Here is a 19,678-nt window from a genome sequence, read left to right as displayed (position 1 = left end):
AATATATATAGGTTCAAATTGATTTGAAAATCCAATAACCTTAACATCTTTTCAAATTATGCTCTAAGTGAAGTTTGACAACTATGAAAGAAAAAAATATCATGACAAAGACATTAATAAACAGCTAGCTCGGGATGGGATGAGTCAATGTGTAAAGAGTTAGAGTTCTCTTGTCTTACCAAGAATTAAATGCGATGAAGATTTGTAATTAATGGGGTTGGCCGCCATTTTCCTCTCAATATTGAAGCAATAGTACTAAAATGGTAGTAAGAACAAAGGGAAGATCTGGTTGGATAGCACATCTTGCAAGCAATTTAAGTACCACTCAAATGAATGCTAGCTATGATCATGATGGGGAAGTTGTCATTTTTAATTTCAAAATTTAATTATCCAAATATGAAAGGAAATGCATACGTGGCCATTGACACAAAATATATAAATAGTGGTAAAATCACATCCATTACCCATCATGATAATTACATCTACCAAATACATGTTGATGTACGTTTCAAAAATATTAAAACATTATTTTCTGGTGAAATATTTGAATTATTTCCTTGGATATAGAAATTAAATTCATAATTCTTTTATTCTAATTTAATATTATTATTTATATTCATGTAAAAAAAGCCTAGAATTTTTATTTTTGATTTTTTTATTGTTATTATTAGTATGCATGATTGAGTTAAAGAATGTTGGTTTCTTTTTTAATCATGGAGAATTGAAACCTCAAGTCAAGCGAAAAAAAATATAATTTTCATGAGTTTTTAAATTTTAACATGAATGATTCCATTTTTCATACAAAAATAAAAAGAATTCAATTGATTTGGATATAGAATAGTCGGAATCAAATAGTTAACAAATAATTTATTGTTTTTTAAAAAATATATGTTAATATTTCAGCGAGTGTATTCACCTCCTCTTCAACGCGGGTGGAGAGATCCAGAGCATCATAGATAACAACCTTTTGCTTCCAACGTGAATGTCACGTTCCACATGTCAATCAATAAAAGTAGAAGGTCCTGAAAAATCCACCCGCCAGATCGTCAAAGGAAAGGAAGTTATTCTCTGTTTCTAATCTACACCAGATCAACCTGCACGTCGACACGTGGCTCTCTCAGGAATCTTAAGTTTCTTAGCTAATATTTTTTAACCAATCAAATTTTAGCACTATTCCTCGTATTTTGAATCCATTTGTCTTATGCGATTCAATAATAAATACTAACTGAAGTTCATATAGTCAATTCTTATTATAAAAGTCTTGGTTTGATCATGAAAAATGAGAATTATAATTGATTCATTATTAAGTTTATGATTTGCACGTATCAAATTCCTTTGGTATATAATATAATACAAGAAGTTTTTAAAAGATATTTTCTACTTAAAAATATATTAAAATAATATTTTTTTATTTTTAATATCAACACATTATAATCATAAAAAAAATTTAAAAAAATTATTTAATATTTTTTTATATAAAATATATTTTTAAAACACATTAAAAAAAAAACTACAACACTCGTAAAAAAACTCTTTAACAATTGTTTGGTGCCCTCAACCATATCTATAATTACCTTTTATTTTATTAAAATATCTTATATTACTTAATTGGGTCACTAGCATTTTATCTTTGAACCCGTTATATCAACTAGATCATGTCTTGAGTTAGGCAAAAAAATCAGATTAAAAGCTTTTAATATTAATTTATTAAATCAGTTTAATAACAATACTGAAATTTTTTATCTAACCAGTACCGTAAGACAGGCATGTAAACTAAGTAACAGCTGAGCCATGAAACATTTTTAGAGAAGATGAACTCTATCGGCGGTTGGTTTATCGGCGGTTGGTTTAGATGAAGAAACCCAACTCATCAACAGCTATATATCCTTATATATAGATGGAAAGGCAGTCTGCAGATCGAAAGGTAACTAAAGATTCTCAATCATAGTCATCAGCTCATAAGCTTAGCTAGCTCAGTTTTAACAATCCATTTATCATTTTCTTTACATGATACAATACAAAAGAATAAAGGTTGAGAACTGAACAAATATATAAAGAATCCAACGACCCTCTCTCTCCCTCTCTTACCTTCCTAGACACGTCTTCATTTTTTCTACCTACATAAATAGATTACAAAACCTTGACAAACCACACATTTCTCGCTTCTTTTTCTACCCCTTGAGCTCCTCCTCCTCCTCCTCCTCCTCGCTTCTTCGAGAAAGCAAAAAAGAAAAAAGAAAGAAAAAAACCCATGTCTACGGATCTTGAATTACTCCATGATCTGCCAAGAATTCAAGTTCGGCCTGCAATCAAGATTGAGACCCTACAATCTTGTAGTGCTACGGATGGCAATAAAGCCATAATTCAGCAAGAAAACAGCGAAACTGATGACGACTGTCAAACGCCGAAATCTGAAGAGCACAAGATTCCTGCCGTTTTAAGCTGCCCGCCGGCGCCACGAAAAGCAAAGAGGAATATTTCATGCAAAAGAAAGCTGACAGAAATCGACTTCTTTGAGATCGTGAACGGTGAAGAAGTAGATTCGTTTTTTCAATCAAGTTTTGAGCTTCTTACAAAGAGAAGGTGCCCTTGTATATGAAACGGTCGGATATGTACTGGCTACAGGGTATTACAGTTTTTCTTCTCCTTCATGTATGTATGTATAATTACACGCTTAAAAGCCACAATTTGTGGGGTAAAATTCATGCTGTTATAGGGTCTGTAATTCAAGACGAAATTAAATGGATCTGAATTAATTAAGGTTTTAGTTTTTAATAACATGAATTAATTCTTCAAAGTTATTCAAGTATTACATATATGCATTAATTTGTCATTTTGACTTTGAGATTTAGAGATTTTGAGCAGTTTTTGTTTGGTTTTGGTGCAATATTTATGAATTTTAGATGTTTAAGATGTGATTAATTATTGTTAAAAAAAACATTTGTCAGTAATTAATGGATTCAATTCTGTGTGAGAGGTGGAAGAGGAGAGGAGACTAATTAACCCATTGAAAACAATATTATTGATCTTGATTTTACTGAGAATAGGGTAGATGGGGTTGGTCGCTTGTGTCATTTTCTTATTTTTTTTTTTCAATCAATAAGATGAGTATTTATCATTGATTAATTGCTTCTTGGGTGGTTAAGATGGTTGGTTTGTTTCTGGCTTGACATTGAGATTTGAGTGATTGACACGGCTTCTAATTCGGTTGGTTTTTTTAATCAAGATGGGTATTTTTTTTATATAATCTTTTTACATTAATTAATATTGCATATTTTACTATATTTTTAAATTAATCTCTCGGAAACTCTAATTATCTAATATAGAAATCAATAAACTAGAAAGGATAAATAATGATACTGGGATCTAAACAAGGAATTATGTGCTAACTCTAAATTTGATATTAATTTCCATTCAAAACGATCACTATTTGATCGTCTGGCATGGCATAGGATTTCTTTGACATGATTTCTACCATTTTCACACCTAAAAATGTTCGAAGATAGAGACAAATCTAGCCCACATAAGTGGCTTATAATAAAATCACGTTTTACCGTCCTTTTCTAGACATGGTGATCTACAGGCCTTGCTAGCCGATCAAATTATATCAATTAACTATATAATAAAAATAACGATGGTCGGTACCAATATATATATATGATGATATTTAATTTATGGGCCATGCTTCATTTGCAAAGATAGCCCATGTGCCAATAATGGCTGGAGAATTAATTAGACGACAATATGGAAAAGTAAACAGTGAATCTTGTTGCACAAAATGTCTGCTTCAGCCTTGATCAGGGCTGAATCATTTAAAAGGCCATGCAAGCGTAAGTTCACATATCAATTCCCGTCTTATTAGATATTGCTTGATCTTTACGTGTCATCATGTCTGAATAAAAAAGTGAGGTTCAGGAAAAGAATACTATTAATCAACAATTAAAGGAAGGCTTTTTGGAGAGCTTAAAACTTAAGTCACTCCTCACGCCTTGATTTTTGACGGAATAAAGAACATCCCTCAACGTGGAGGGATGGAGGGAGGGAGGCATTAATAGCTAAAAGACGGTGTTACAATTTACAAGATGGCTTCTGCTTTTACATGTAAACTAAAAGGCTTAAAACTTAATTAATATCCCATCAAAAAGTTGAGACAGAGTCTACATATTGTTTTTTTATTTTTATTTTACAATATTACTACTGATTAATTACAGTAGTCTAATTAATTAATTGCTCTCACTCCTGTGACTTGGGGGGGCATATAGAGGAAGAATGGTTAAATGGGCATGTTCCATTTACTAGATTTGTAGGGTACCCTACACATAGTTCTGTTTAAAAGAAACATGGAGAGTCTGTGATAAAATTTCCTACCTTTTGATAACTTGAACTACAAGATGATGAGTATTCAAATAGGTTGGTGACTACTGGAGGTGGGCTGCCACATACTCTCCAAAAGCTAGTGAAATTATTTAGATCTTGTAGCTTATACCACAAAAAGATGCTGGCCGACCGTCCAAAAACGTAATGTTAAAGCTACTAGCTATACGTTAGTAAACGCATAATTTGCTTTAATATTTTGCTTCTCCAAGCAGATAGTATCTTTATTTATTTCTGCACCGTCTTCATTAAGTATGTCTAGTGCTGTTTCTCTTTATGACCGAAAGATTGGATGAAACTGGGGAAAGGGATAGTAAAGGGAAATATTACATCAAGGAAGTGAAAAAGAAGAAAATCTAGGAAAAGTAGTGATAAGAAAAGTGATCCGAGAACCCACAATTAATCTGCACTTGGAAATAATTCTCGAGACTTGATCCAAATTATATTAATACTATTTATACTTAAACGGGTTATCTGATGTCATATATGATTTTTATTTTCAATTTTTTTGCCATTTTTTTAGCTAAATTTGAAAACAAAAGAAAAAATGTAAGAGATACAACACTTCTTCTTGAGAGGAAAAAAAAATCTCTAATATATAAAGTATTGATTCGAGAATGCCTAATGATTAAAAACTTTAATACACACACACAAAATTAAAACGAGAGATGATATTAGCACTGTATCTCTTTAATAACTGTTAGAGAGATGGAAAGACATGCTCATAGGGGCCCATTATCATGTCTCGTCCACTCGAAGAAACACATCTTCATCTGTCTCGTGAGGTAAGACAGCAAGCTAGGAAAGGGCGTTATCCATGAGAAATTCAAAAAGGGTTTTTGCCGAACTGAATTACGTTTACAGTAGTAGGAGGGATCCAAAATTCACAGAATCCGAGGTGGTGATTTTGTACTTTAGCATGTCTGCATGTCATGACCAGATCGGAAAGATATCAAGAAACAGAATTTACAAGGATTTGGAATGTAGCACTCATAGGATGTAACTACCTAGGTAAAAGCCAACACAGGGACATCAAGCTTTATGGGTGTCCATGTCTGCTTCCATTTCAAGAGTGGTGTGTGCATTACATTGCTAGCTAGTGTACCAAAATGTAGATCCCATCGTCGATGCAAAGCAAACTCTATTCCATATTCTTTTGTGCTGCCTTGGTACTACTACAGCCACTTGCTTGTTATTTTACCAGTAAAGTTTATCGAGGAGTCTTCATATATGATTTTCGTTTTCTTTTTTTTTATCAAATATAAATTATGATTATTCAATTTTAACTCAATTATTCAGATTTAATACGGTGATATTCGTTTAGAAACATGAAAGGATTCGAACCCATATTTTTACCATCTATAATCTTGATGTGTGGTACTGATTACTTTTCACATTGTCATGAAATTTCGTTGAGTAATGTACACTCCAGCATTTCGCTAAAGAGTCAAGACAGTAATAATTTGACGGCCTTACAACAAGAAGCTTCACATGCCTCTTTCAAAACGTGCACAAAAACACTATGCCATTTGTCAATTTGGTTTCCAAGGATTCGGGGGTTTCTTGAGATAATAAAATAATGGTTATTTTTTAAAGTGTTTTTTATTTAAAAATATATTAAAATAAGTTTTTATTTTTTAAAATTTATTTTTAATATCAACACATAAAAATAATCTAAAACTATAAAAAAAATTAAAATTAAAAAAAAAATGAAAGACTCTCAAACATCCTCTTCATTAGTAATAAATATATAGACCGCAGGCGCTAGCAATGAATGTGATAGGGACTATATGTGTTTCAACGGGCATCTTTCAGGCCCAAAAAACGGTGTGATTGATCAACCCTACCATGCCATGTCATGTATTCTAAAGCACTCACATCATCCAGCTATATATTATTTGAGCAATTGTCTCACATTTGAAAAAAATAGTACCGACAATATTCACAAGTATACTTCCTTAAAAATCTCGAGAATCCTGCATCTTTTTTTTCACGCTAGATATATGGGTCTTGCGATTTTCTTACAGGCTTATATTATGAGTAATTCATGTTCATATGAGATCCACATTCATAGGAGGAGGATGTTTATAAATATGGTTATAATTATTTTTTAAAATATATTTTGTTTAGAAATGTGTTAAAATAATATTTTTATTTTTAAAAAATTATTTTTTACATTAATATATCAAAATGATTTGAAAATACAAAGAAAATATTAATTTGAAGCAAAGAAAAAAATAAAAAAATTTAAATTTTTTCAAAACTGCTTTTAAAACATAAAAATAAATTTTAATTGATTCACATGAGTGGATCAACTTAATTTTTAATTTTTTAACAAATATATATAAAATATTATTTTAATAAAATAAAATGATTGGTTTTTACTTTTTACACTAATAATGTATCATGTCTGGAGCAGTACATTACTAAGTTATTGGGTCGATCTGAATGACTAAGCTGGGTTTCAGAATAATACTTTTAGCACACATGTTAGCGTTTAATTAAGATGGAAAGGGAAATACATCAAGAATTAATGTATTCCTGTTAGGACAATATAAAAGACTTAAACACTTACATCCACTTTAAGAATAAATGTTTCAAGGAAATAATACAGGTGGTTTTTTCACTATCAGATCTTAAACGTGTTAAAAAAGATTTGGGAGCTGAAATTGATTGGGAACCCAATTAAACGCTAACTGTGAAGTCTAATCAATGATGGGCCCGGATGCGGGCCCAAGAACAAAGCTTCTGTGAATTTACATTGAAAGCATCGGCTCGTGGGAGTAGTAATGGATCCAATAGGCCCACAAGCCCTGCACAAACAATCTGATTTCAGGCCCCTGCCTTGTTTTCATCGTTAACAGTTGTGATGTTTTGGGCCCAGTACAAGATAAAGTGTGATTTTATCAACCAGCCTAAAACGGCTTATTATTAAAGCTAGCTCTGTGATAGGCTGATGCGAAAAACTCATGACTCGAAAATTGCTGGTTGAAACTCTGAAAATGAAATAACATTGTTTTAAATTGAGTTGACTTTGGTTACTCGTGGGTTGACTCAGCAACCCGACGACCTGGGTTTTTTTTTTATGCTAGACCCCAGTTGGGTCTGCCAAGTATATTAATCAGTACACTGCTCTGCTTAAACCGATGAGTGTGATTTGGTCGACCAAGTAGGTGTTAAGACATTGATAGCTTCATCTTCCGGGGACCAATTCTCTCTTCGGGTCCTCTGTCCTTTGCTGCCTTATGAAATGGAAGCTCTTTTTTTCTCCTTTTCATATGTTTTTAAGAAGAAACAGGTGGGCTTTTCTTTCTTACTTTTGATTATAAATTCGTATGTTGATTTCCTAAACAGGCCCCATGAGTGTGAGCTCAAAAAAAAAAAAAAACCGAGGAATGAACGTCCAAGGCCCAACTACTACTAAATTAGTCAACCACTTTTACGGGCTTGGGCTCTACTTAAAAGACCTGGCCCATCTACTTAACAACATGTGATGGTCTGTCTTTTAATTCAACTTGGTAATTTTTTTAATTATTTTTATCCAGGTCACTGAGAATTGTGTCATTGACATGTAACGGGGTGGAGCATCGAAGGGGGAGGCGGAGGAGTATAGAATTGTGTTTGTAGGCCTCCGATATGGAAGAATTAGTAGCACTTTCTTGAACAAGAGAATTGAAGAATTTTATTATGGACCAAAGTCAATATATACAAATTTTCAAGTCTAGCACATGAAAGAATATGCTACTACTATATCTAAAAAAATAATATAATGGAAACGTGCCGTTGAACAAGTGGATTAAAGATTCCTGGAAGAATTGTTTCTCTCATATAACTCGTTAAATATGTGAATTTAAACTTCAAATTGATATAATTAAATCAGTCATTTTGATCCAAGCCGAGGTGGTGGTCTATTGTAAGTTTTTTTTTGCCCAATGAATTCTCTTGACTATGTACATGTGCCTGAAATATTTGGTCTTAAAATCACGTGTCATGCAACTTGAAGAATTTTTCATAGAGACTAAAAGGCTGACAAGAAGTCTCCTATGGTTTTAAGATTGCTGTAGTTCATTTAAGGTACTAATACTTGGACAGGAATTGTCGGGGAAAAGCAGCGGTCCAGGTGCTTCAAAAGGTTTGATTTTTTTTTTCCATATTCAAACTCTGCGGCCCAATATCTTTAAAACAAGAATATTCATTTGAATACTTTTTATTGATGTAAAAAATATGTTTTTTAAATTATTTGGATAAAAGAATTTAATTCTAATTAATATATAAATTAATGCACAAGTAAATTCATTAATGTTTGGGTGGGAAAAAAATTATTTTCAAGATAATAATTATCTTGTTATCATGTTTTTAGGATATGTAGAACATGGTTATTAAATCTGAATTAATATTCAATTCAAAAGTTATTAAGAGTTTGGTTAGCTAATTAATTATTATTTTTTTTAAAATTAAACTAGGATCAATTTTAAGTTGACTTTCTTTATAACTGGTTTGAGTTGGAGACAAGTGATCATGATTCATTAAATCAAGTTTAATAATTAATGAATTTTAAACTTTGAATTAAAAAGAATCATTAGTAAATATAAAACTAATTTTAAATTACTCTCACGATCATATATGTCATATATGTAGAAGTTATCTTAATGATAAATTAAGATTAAAAAGTATGAGATTAGATTGATGAAAACTATTATGGCATTTTCTTTTTCATCTTTAAACAAAGTCTCATATACCGCTTGTGTTTATGATCGATTTATGAAGGGGGACCAAATCATCAACCTTAGGGAAGTTGGAGATTTATGATGATATTTTAAAAAGTGTGATGCTAGGAATACTAATTAATTATTTACTGGATTATATGGTAAACAGCTTTTTTCAAAATATATGGAATCTGAATCTTATCTATACAATATAAAATAATTAATAAAAAAAATCATTCAATAATAAGATTTAATAAGAGTTTCAAGTATTTCTAGCATACTCCTTGCTTTATTTGATGCAGGAGAAAATATATTTAACCCTAAGTCTTAATTTACATTAATGATTGCTTTCAGCTAGAATGGACCATGCATAATTAAAGCCTCTAAACAAATCTAATAATAGATGGAGCCTTCTTTTTAAGTCAAACAATATAAAATGGAAAAAATATCAATATATAGTGAATTCGTGATAGATCTAATAACTAATACAGTATCTATCAACATCCAAGACTTTAAAAATTACATAAGAAATAATTATTGAGGCGAATATATATATATAATGGGCCACATTGGATGTCCCACCATTGATGTCGCTTATTCTCCAGTGACATCGGGGCCTAAAGCTGAAATCTGCTTTATTCATCCATAATTCCATAAATTTTATTGATTCAATCAGGCTTCATGTCTTGTTAATTACTAAGAGAAAACTCAAGAAGTTCTTGTAATAAAATTCAAGTAATTAACACTATAGTTTCATCACATCTAAATACATTTCAAAATCAAAAAGATGATATCCTATTATATCTTTCCCGTTTATCTTTGATCCAGCGAAAGGTAATTCATAAGCAGCAGGTAAACATTTCATAATTAAGTAATTAATTAATCACACCTTGTGAAATTACAGGAATAAATTAATTTTGTGTTTTTTACGTGACATATGGCTAAAAGTTATGGATTGTGAGTTCAGATTAAATTAAAAAAATATATAAAATCATGAGCATGAGACGTGTATTAGGTGAGGAGTTAGCTAGAATGTGTTTCAAGAAATATAGTGCTTGTCCAACGTTTATATAGTGATCAAAGCATAGTAATTATGCCTAATTGATAAATAATGCTGAATCTCTTGATTTTGTCCTAACCTCTCTGGGTGCTTTTCGGGGGCATTCATGCATACAAGCCATTGTCAATGGATATATCTACACATATATCATGCTTGGGAGCAATGACGACGAGGGAGGTGATTAAATATGCATGGGGTACGTAGGCAGCTAATTGGATAACAGCTTGTGCTCCCTTTACACCTGCTTAAAATTTTCTCACTTAATTTTTTTTTTCCAGAATAAGATTACTAGATTAATTACCTAGCAATCGAAATGAAAGACTTGGATTTTAATGTGCAGGGACAAGCATAAGACGCGATTCTTGAAATTTATAATTCATTTATACTCGACCGACCAAAAATTTAATTAGTATTTCTCGAGTTGAATTCGAGGGAGACACTTGTTTTCGTCATCAAGGAATGCTTCACGGGCTTAATTAACACCTAGTTATTTATTATCGCAATTATATATCATCTCATGTTCTAATTTTGTTTTTCTCGCAATGAGGTACAGGAGTTAGTCCTATTGTATCATTGTAACCGGAAAAACTATAATTATTATGGCTCAAATCTTATCTAAGCGAAGAAAACTATATAATTCCCGACTATTAGATTTAAACCTGCTCATGTAAAGAGGATATTGCATTCAAGAAATCCTCATTCATAAAACATAATACAAATATTTTTCATGAATAGCTAGCCATAGATATTTTTAGATATTTATGGCTAGTAGAATTAGTTGATTAATTTTTTGTAATAATTTTAATACATGAAATCTAGCTCATCTTAATATATATATTTATTCTCTGATCTCTTGAGTTTGAATTTTGAAACTAGTATTTTTAAGAAAATTATCTCCATGTCAATATAGAATACATATTTTAGCTAGGGTGTGTTTGTTTTTGTAGTTCAACATTTTTTCAAAATGCTTTCCAAACTAATTTTGGCTTGAAAATACATTAAGTAGAATTTTTTTAGGTATATATTTTTCAATAATTTTAATATGTTGATGTAAAAAAAAAATATTATTTCAATATATTTTCAATTAAAAAATATTTTTATAAAAACAATATATACCTCATTACCAACCTTACACTTAATATCATTTGAAAAACGATCATATTCTCAATTGATATAATATTCCGCTCTCATCTAACTCAAATATATATGGATATGGATTGTATGTTGTTCGAAATTTAAAACGCGAGGCTCCGGCCCGTGCAATTTTGGAATATAGAAACCATTGACTTCACTTGCCATTAAAAAATGGAAATAAGATAATAATTGACTTCTGGTTTTGAGGGGAAAAAAAAGGTCCCCTCGATCTTCCAATGGACATGACAACTGAGAGGTGATTAGAAAATATTAGCAAACATACAGTAAGCAGAGACTCAGGGAACTGATGCGTGCACCGAATGGAAAACATAGGACAAATTAATGGAGCTTCTGGGCCAAACAACCACTAACTCCTAGCTATAGTACTATACCGCTATAAAACCCTAAACTGTCTCTTTCTGCTAAGGCATTTGACATCGAGGAAGGTGGGGTGTATTAGGACACCCAAAACTTAACCACGCGTCATCGATGAGTGATCAGTTGGTGACAGGTTAGTATCAAATTAATTCACATTTTTTGTTTTGTTTTTCTTGTAATCAAGCATAGATCCACGGGAAGTACTGCTGAAGCAGTACGTATCTCTTGGCTACTCAACAAGATTAAATTCCATCATCATCGTTTATTATCTTCCAATATCTCAAGTTTGCTACCAGTCCTTGCATTTAGTTGATGGGTAAATCAACTAATTAACTAGCTAGCTAGGGATCATGGCCGGCCCCGTGGCCATAATGAGAGTAAAGAGAGCACGGGTGCCCGTGCTCTCATGGAATATTTACCAACATGCAATTCTTGCTATATATCAAAGCAATTTATGCATGGTAACTCTTTCCATAGAGAGAAAGAGGGCAAAACTTCGTACATGATCAAATTGCATACGAGGTAATCAGCTCTTTCCAAGGAGAGAAATAGGGCAAAACTTCGTACATGAAATTGTATACATAAAGCAAAGGCAAGAGACATGACAATTTCACTTATATACATATATTCGATGTTATATATAAGATAGATCGATCAAAGGTTAGTTTTCGTAGATGTAGATATACCTATACGTATCGATACCTCTTTATAAGATAGTTACATAAACTTATCAAATCAACAACAAATCCTTTGAAGACAAAGGTTCCATAAATTTATTTATAGGCTTGAAATATATTCTATGGTTGAGGGGCCATGCATGTGAACCTTTCCTCGGCACTGCCTCGTGGTATTTGACTAAGCCAAGTCAATGGTCGCCTTTGCATGGAATGGAATTAGTCCATATAATTTCCAGTATCTTGTTCATAAAAAACAAACTAGTCAGTATTTTTTGCAAAACCAAAGCTGGTTTATGAAGACTTGCTGTTGGTAGACTTTTGTGTTCTCCCCTATATATACACCTCTCCTTCAACATTCCTCTTCACCCCATCACCATTTCTGTTTCTCTCCTCTTTCTCAAGGTAGTTGTTTAGCTATATCTAGTGGTCCAAGGTCTCACTCGTTTCTTGTTATATATTGAATACAAATCATTGTTTTCTTTCCCCTTGCCGTATCTATACTATATTAACTAACAAAGTTGCATTAATATTCGACCTTGAAATAATTGGATTTCAGCCATGTCACCGGCATTGGTCTTGGAAGTTCAAACCATTTGCAAAGAAGACGAGCTAGTAGAAAGTCATAAGTACCATAAAGGAGTGAAACATCTATGTGAGAGAGGGTTGACAAAAGTGCCTAGAAAATACATATTGCCGGCTTTGGAACGTCCTCTGTTATCGAAAAAAGATGGCGCTACTAATCTCAAGTTGCCTATAATCGATCTTGCTCAGCTGCAAGGTCCGGATAGAATTCATGCCCTCGAATCCCTTTCAAAAGCTTGTGAAGAATATGGTTTTTTTCAGGTGAGCATGATTGATTTACCACATCAGCTAATTATATATCCTTGGTTTTAGTTCTAATTTTGGTTTATGCAGTTGATAAATCATGGCATTGCAAGTGAATCCGTTCTCGAAATGATTCAAGCAGCTAGGAAATTCTTCGAGCTTCCTTTCGAGGAGAGATCGAAGTACATGTCGAAAGATCAGAGTGCACCAGTTAGATATGGAACAAGTTTTAATCAGAACAAAGATAGGGTGTTTTGCTGGAGAGACTTTATAAAGCTTAATTGCCATCCCCTCTCAGATGTTCTTCCTTTTTGGCCTTCTTCTCCTGCCGAGCTAAGGTGATAAATCTGCACTAATATTGCACCTAATATGAGCTTCATGTTTCTAGCATGATGCTGTGAATCTGGTCCTGCTCAATTACCTACTCAAATAAATTAGATTAATTAGATGATTAATTATTCCTTATTGTACGTAAGTGTCAAGTGTATTATTATACATGTCTCCATTAATTATTAATTGTTAATTCCATGTTTAATTTATTAACAGGCAAGCGGTGGTTAACTACTCGAAAGGAACAAAATCCTTGTATCTAATGCTTGCGAAAGCAATATTAGAGAGCTTAGGATTGGTTGAAACAGAAAAAAATATCGATGAAAGTGATAGCTGTGATCTCTTAAAGGAATTTGAGGATGGGAGCCAACTCATTGTGGCTAATTGCTACCCTTCATGTCCTGAACCAGACCTGACACTTGGCATGCCACCCCATTCAGACTATGGATTCCTTACTCTACTTCTCCCAGATGAAGAAGTTAAGGGTCTGCAAATTCAGCATGAAGGGAGATGGGTCACTGTGGAACCAATTCCCAATTCATTTGTTGTTAATGTTGGTGATCATCTTGAGGTTAGTTCATTAAGCTTTAATTACTAAGTTTAACAGTTTTTCAATTACTAATCCATGCATAATTAACCCTTTTTTCATCATTTGGCAGATTTTTAGCAATGGGAAGTACAGGAGTGTACTCCATAGAGTTCTAGTCAATCCTTCGAAGTCTCGAATCTCCATTGCCTCGTTACACAGTTTACCTTTCAACAGCATGATTCGTCCATCGCCAAAACTCGTCAATGATGCTAATCCAAGGCGGTATAAGGATACAGACTTTGCGACTTTTATTCAATACATGGCATCTCATGAACACAAGAACAAGAACTTCCTGGAGTCCAGGAGATTGTCTCAGCTAGGCGATGCATGAGTTTTTTTTTAAATAAATATATTTATTTTTATTTTTATTTCTTTAGTTTAGGAGTTTTTTTTCTATTAAGTATTATTATGTTTTTTTTAGTTTATTTAAAGAGAGTAATTTTTCTATTTTGTTTTTTCTATCTAATATTACTAGGGTTTTCTAATTTTTTTCCCTTTGTAATAATCTTTTAGCAAGTGAAACCTGAATAAATAAAAATTGAATATCTTTTCATGATAATAAAGTTTTGACTTGTAACAAGAGTTTTGTTTAATTATAACTACGTCATTACAGGAAAAATAAACAAAATATCAAATATAAGAAGTTTGCCTTGAGCACAGGCAAATCAAAGCGCAGTAGTAAAGACTTGTTAGGATCGGTGCTAGAATTAAAGAAAAAATGTGAAGAAACCTAGGGTTCTTTTGTAGGTTATTAAGTAACTTATAGCTATTTGCTAATCTATCCTCCATTTTCACTGCTATATATAAAGCCTCTGGGAGTCCATGCTTTTGATTCATAAAGATTTATTTTTTGCTATGTTCAAAACGAACAGGGACTCTAATCCCTACACTTGCATGTTAGAGGCCCAAATCTTGGAGGGTCTACCCTTGTCCATTGGGTCCCCGAGCCCACGCACGTTGACAAAGTCCTTCATCACCAGCACTCCATGATGATGAAATTAAATTAGAGAAACGAAAGTAAGTGTGCGTGTTTGATTCAGACACCATAGAGGACCTGACGCCACGTACAATGACAAGAAAAGAAAAGAAAAATACGATTTCACAAATTTTAAAATGGCAGTTAAACTGCAGAGAGAATTTTAAATAAATTTTGAATTTCCCTAGTTCAATGCCTGTAACGTACAAGAGTATTTTTAAGCAGAAAATCGAGTTGATCTCGCTAATAAACCCAGATTAAATGCATTTTTTTAAACCTAACTAGAAAAAAACCAATAAAAAAAATAAAGAAAATCTTGAAACATCTTATTGGATTCTAGCTCCAACTCATAATTAAATTAAAAGTTATGCTTAATGAGTTTTATTAATAAGCTTATTTGACTTATTCAAACGTCTTATTGGATTTTAACAATGTGTTTAGACCCTAAACATGTTTAGAGAATAAACATGTTTAGAGAATTCAAATCCTTTTTATGCTATGTTTATTTTTCACCGGTTTTTGTATTTGCGGTGAAATAAACGCAGAAAGATATTTGGTGGTAAATCAAACTGTGTTTTATACTGTGGGACCCACTAAAAAATTAAGTTTGAAACACAGTTTTTACATATGTTTTAACTGAGTTTCGTAAAATTCTATTTGTTTTTGCGTTTCAAAAGCGCTTTTAAAAAAATTTAATTTTTTTTATTTTTTTATTTTAAATTAATATTTTTTTGATATTTTTAGATCATTTTGATACGCTGATTTCAAAAATAATTTTTAAAAAATAAAAAAATATTATTTTAATGTATTTTTGAGTGAAAAACACTTTAAAAAACAACCGCAACTACACCCCAAACTAGCTTAGACACGCAAATACTCTAAAGACAAAGTTCGTACAAATTCAAATTTTCATGCATAGACTTGTATATGCAATGTGAATTCTGATCGATCAATTTATCAACAGCTTGAATTTGGAAAAATAAAGTTTGAAATTCCGACATATGACCATGAAGTTGCTGCTGGTGATGGATCCATGTTACGAGGACTTGTATCTTGCTCGAAGCACAAACTCTACCTTGGTGGCGGTCTTTTCAAGGCACAGAGGATGCGTTACCAGTTACTTCAAAGAAATATCTAGCTGAATTTCTTGCATATCATTTTCATTGCTTCTTCAAAATTCAAACAGATGTCCTGTAAAGGTAGGCTTGCCTTTTTTTCAAAATTACTTATTGATTTTCATACTTGTACGTCTCTTTCTACTACTTTTTTTTTTTTTTTTTTTGTAGTTGCTATTCTCGTTCCGGATATTAACTTTAAAAGTATTTAGTTATCAATCAAAGATCATTGGATTAATTTAAGTTAATTATTTTTATTAAAATAATTATATTTCTTTTTTTTTTAATCTTAGTTATTAATTCATATAGGTTTAATCAATTCAACTAGATTATTAAAAATTTAGCTGGATGGAATGAATTTTATTGGTTTAATATCTTATTAAATTTAATTAAGAATCCATATCAAACTATAAATATCAAGTTTTCTAGGTAAACTCATAATACCAAATTAAGTTTAACAACTATATTTTTCTGCTTACATTGGCCTCCAATGTTTTTGTGTGCCCTAATTTTCTCAATTTTTTGGTGATTTCTTTTTGATGTTATTAATTTTTTCTCAACTTTTGAGTTTAATTATTTTAATTAAAATGATATTATTATTTTTCTTTTCTTCTTTAGATGTTGACTCATGTAGGTTTGATTCGTGAGTCATTAAAAACTTAGCTGAATTAAATGAATTTTGTTGGGTCAATATCTTATTAAATTCAACTAAAAACTTATATCAAGCTTTAAATCTCTGGTTCTTTAAGATAGTGTTTGACATTGCGGCAATAATTGTTTTTCGTTTAAAAATACATTAAAATATTTTTTTTAAAAAAATATTTTTAATATTAGCACATCAAATCAAAACGATGTAAAAACACAAAAATAAATAAATTTGATATTAGCACATCAAATCAAAACTATATTATTTCTGCTTACATTATTCCTTCTTCAATGTTTTTGTGTGCCCTGATTTTTTCAAGCCATCTCACACACACACACACACACATTGCCGAAGGTGAGAATTTCATTTTTCCCTGGAAAAAAAAAAACTATGCTCGGGCCGGGTATTTGCATAATCCATCGTTCAAACAACGGTATATAAAAGCAAAAGAACTTATAGGCTCTTGACCAGATCTCAGGAGAAAATTTATCGTAACTCAGTCCACTTTTCCGCAGTGAAGTTTGCTGCTGCATCACTGTCATTTTGGCATCAAGGCGTCGATGCTAGCTTTACAGCGAGGTCACCTTCAAGACTAGCCCACCCTGACTAATAAATTGAAGACATGGAAGTCAATCATTTTTTTTCTTCCTGATTTTAACGGTTTCTGTATCAGTATCTGTCCATTGAAATTAAAATTAAATCCCTTATTGATTAGTTCTTGCATAGACTTTCCATGCTTATTTTTTTCAAAATAAATCCGAGAAGATAACGTACGCAGACAAAAACTATCTCGTGTTCAAAACGAAGACCGACGGCTGTCTAAATCAGTATGTTCATGGATGAAAATATCTTCAATTATAGACTTGGGTAAAATATTCAAAAGGTGATCAAACCTAATCCACGATACAGTAATTAATTTACTAAATGGGTTGGATATACGTAATGGGAAGGAATGATGCCACTCTTGGAACAAATCATAACACATATCATTGGCTTTTGGCGAAGAAAATTGGCGTGTGAGTTCAATAAGTTTTGGCATCCACCCAACAACTCCAACCCATTGGACTCTAATTCTCCAACATCATGTGAGAGCATGATTTAGCAAGTACTGTACTCTTGTGAACCAAAAGAACAAGAAGACAACAGGACAGGGCGGCGAATCTTGAGAGCCAACATGCAAGTTGGCATCACGTGAACAAATTTTATTCCAAAATCTAATGGGAAGGCAAAGAAATAAATGTACGATCAAAACTTCATATTCATTTGGTTTGGTCCCTTGTCTAAACCCCATAATACATCACTAATTGCATCCCCTGTAAGCTGCGGCCCACGAGCCAGCATATATCCACTTGGAAGTTCTTCAGACAACAACTGCAAACGCCAAGAACTTCTGTAATTTTTATTTGTGTTCTGTCCCCATCTTCCTTCACAGTTTCTTGGGTTGCTACATAGCTCTGTTTTTGAGAAACGTTGCCCATGTCTAGATGGACCTTAGTGTATGTTTGACATCAATGCGGTTGGTTTTGTCATTGTGGTTTGAAGATGTAAGCTAAGAAAAACTATAAATTATATTTTTTTTTAACTAATGTTTCAATATAGTTTTCTCCATCAAACACATATCTAAGTAGGATCAGGTTATAATTTGATAATTCCATAACCAAGTTAGACTCTTAAGAGATTCACCAGGAGAAGCAATTCCTCGAGAAACAGCTTAGCTAGTAAATACATATACATGTTCTACACTCTGTCAACCAGGATTTAATTCCAAAAGTAATGAAACATATTTCCTCTTGAACATGAATGATATGTTCTTGACAAAGAATTTAAATTGTAAAAAATGAAAAAGAAAAAAAGGATTAGAAAGCTATAGAAAAAGAAAGTAGAAAAGCATAAATAAGGAGAAATTATTAGACAAATCAGGAGTTGTTTTTCATCAAAAAAAAAACAAATCAGGAGTTGTACTCCACCTTTCTCTTAAGAATACAAGAGCCGCTATAAAAATAATTCATGAATCTCATGTTTTTGTAGAGGGAGAAGTATAATTCCCGGTACACCGAAGAATATCTCTAAACGAAATGCAAACATGCTCCAATTAAATATACTACATTAAGAGATTGATGAATGTCCCCTGTAGTTGCTCATAATATCACTAGGCTTACATGGTCGTTAACTTCAACCCCGTGAGATTAGTTGAAGTGTGCGCAAGCTAGCCCGGACACTCACGTTAAACTAAAAAAGAGATTGATGAATGTCTCTTCATGTTTGCAGTTTCCATGATACGATGGATTGATTACTCTGATGATAATTTATCGGCATTGATGTGATTAGGATGTATGTTAATGTGTGATTTTGAATTGGGATGGCGTTGTTCGTGTAGGGATCGTCAAGATCCGGCATCCCGAGAGAGGTTACGGTTAATTTCGTTACCGTTAAAGAAGTGTAACTATGGAACCATTTTACTAGGGATCAGTTGCAGTGGATTCTTTGCTATTTTGTGATTGCTTGGTTGTTTATTAATTGATTGCAGAATTTTTATTGAAATCCATGTTTCCCACTTCAGATCTTTGTAAAAGGGCATGAAGAGATGAGAAACACTTGGTAAACACGAACATTTTGGCAAACGTTACTGCCAAAAGTTTCTAAATCTTCGTTGAGAGAGATTGCAGTGAGCTTACAGAAGAAAATCTGAAGGTTAGGAAATTGAGATCCCAGACATGCAAACTTGAAGAGGAGCTGAGAAAGAAGGAAATTATTAGCTAAGAACTTTTCACCGATCATTTTGCAGATTAAATGTGCAGATCTATCGTAAGTCTACAAGAACAGTTAGAACGAAAAGAAATTGAGATTGATACAGTACAAGAACAGTTA

General features: G+C 32.3%; 1 protein-coding gene across 1 annotated transcript; it reads left to right on the top strand.

The window, feature by feature from the left end:
- The first annotated feature begins 12,673 nt into the window (after positions 1-12,673).
- LOC7463473 (probable 2-oxoglutarate-dependent dioxygenase SLC1) lies at positions 12,674-14,636 on the top strand. The gene is made up of 4 exons (XM_052456229.1): positions 12,674-13,172; positions 13,245-13,492; positions 13,701-14,055; positions 14,144-14,636. Exons 1-4 carry the CDS (start codon positions 12,888-12,890, stop codon positions 14,402-14,404), a joined length of 1,149 nt encoding a protein of 382 aa, XP_052312189.1. The 5' UTR covers positions 12,674-12,887; the 3' UTR covers positions 14,405-14,636.
- Positions 14,637-19,678: the final 5,042 nt, after the last annotated feature.

Source organism: Populus trichocarpa, chromosome 10 (genome assembly GCF_000002775.5).
Source record: "Populus trichocarpa isolate Nisqually-1 chromosome 10, P.trichocarpa_v4.1, whole genome shotgun sequence".
In the NCBI taxonomy this organism is placed as follows: domain Eukaryota; kingdom Viridiplantae; phylum Streptophyta; class Magnoliopsida; order Malpighiales; family Salicaceae; genus Populus; species Populus trichocarpa.
The sequence above is the reverse complement of the archived record's forward strand: the minus strand, read 5'-3'. Positions and strand labels throughout refer to the sequence as shown.

Excerpts from the sequence above, each read along its gene's own strand:
- LOC7463473 (XM_052456229.1), top strand. The coding sequence starts at position 12,888 with ATGTCACCGGCATTGGTCTTGGAAGTTCAAACCATTTGCAAAGAAGAC. Across the intron at positions 13,173-13,244 it reads AAGAATATGGTTTTTTTCAG|TTGATAAATCATGGCATTGC; the intron begins GTGAGCATGATT and ends TGGTTTATGCAG. Across the intron at positions 14,056-14,143 it reads ATGTTGGTGATCATCTTGAG|ATTTTTAGCAATGGGAAGTA; the intron begins GTTAGTTCATTA and ends ATCATTTGGCAG.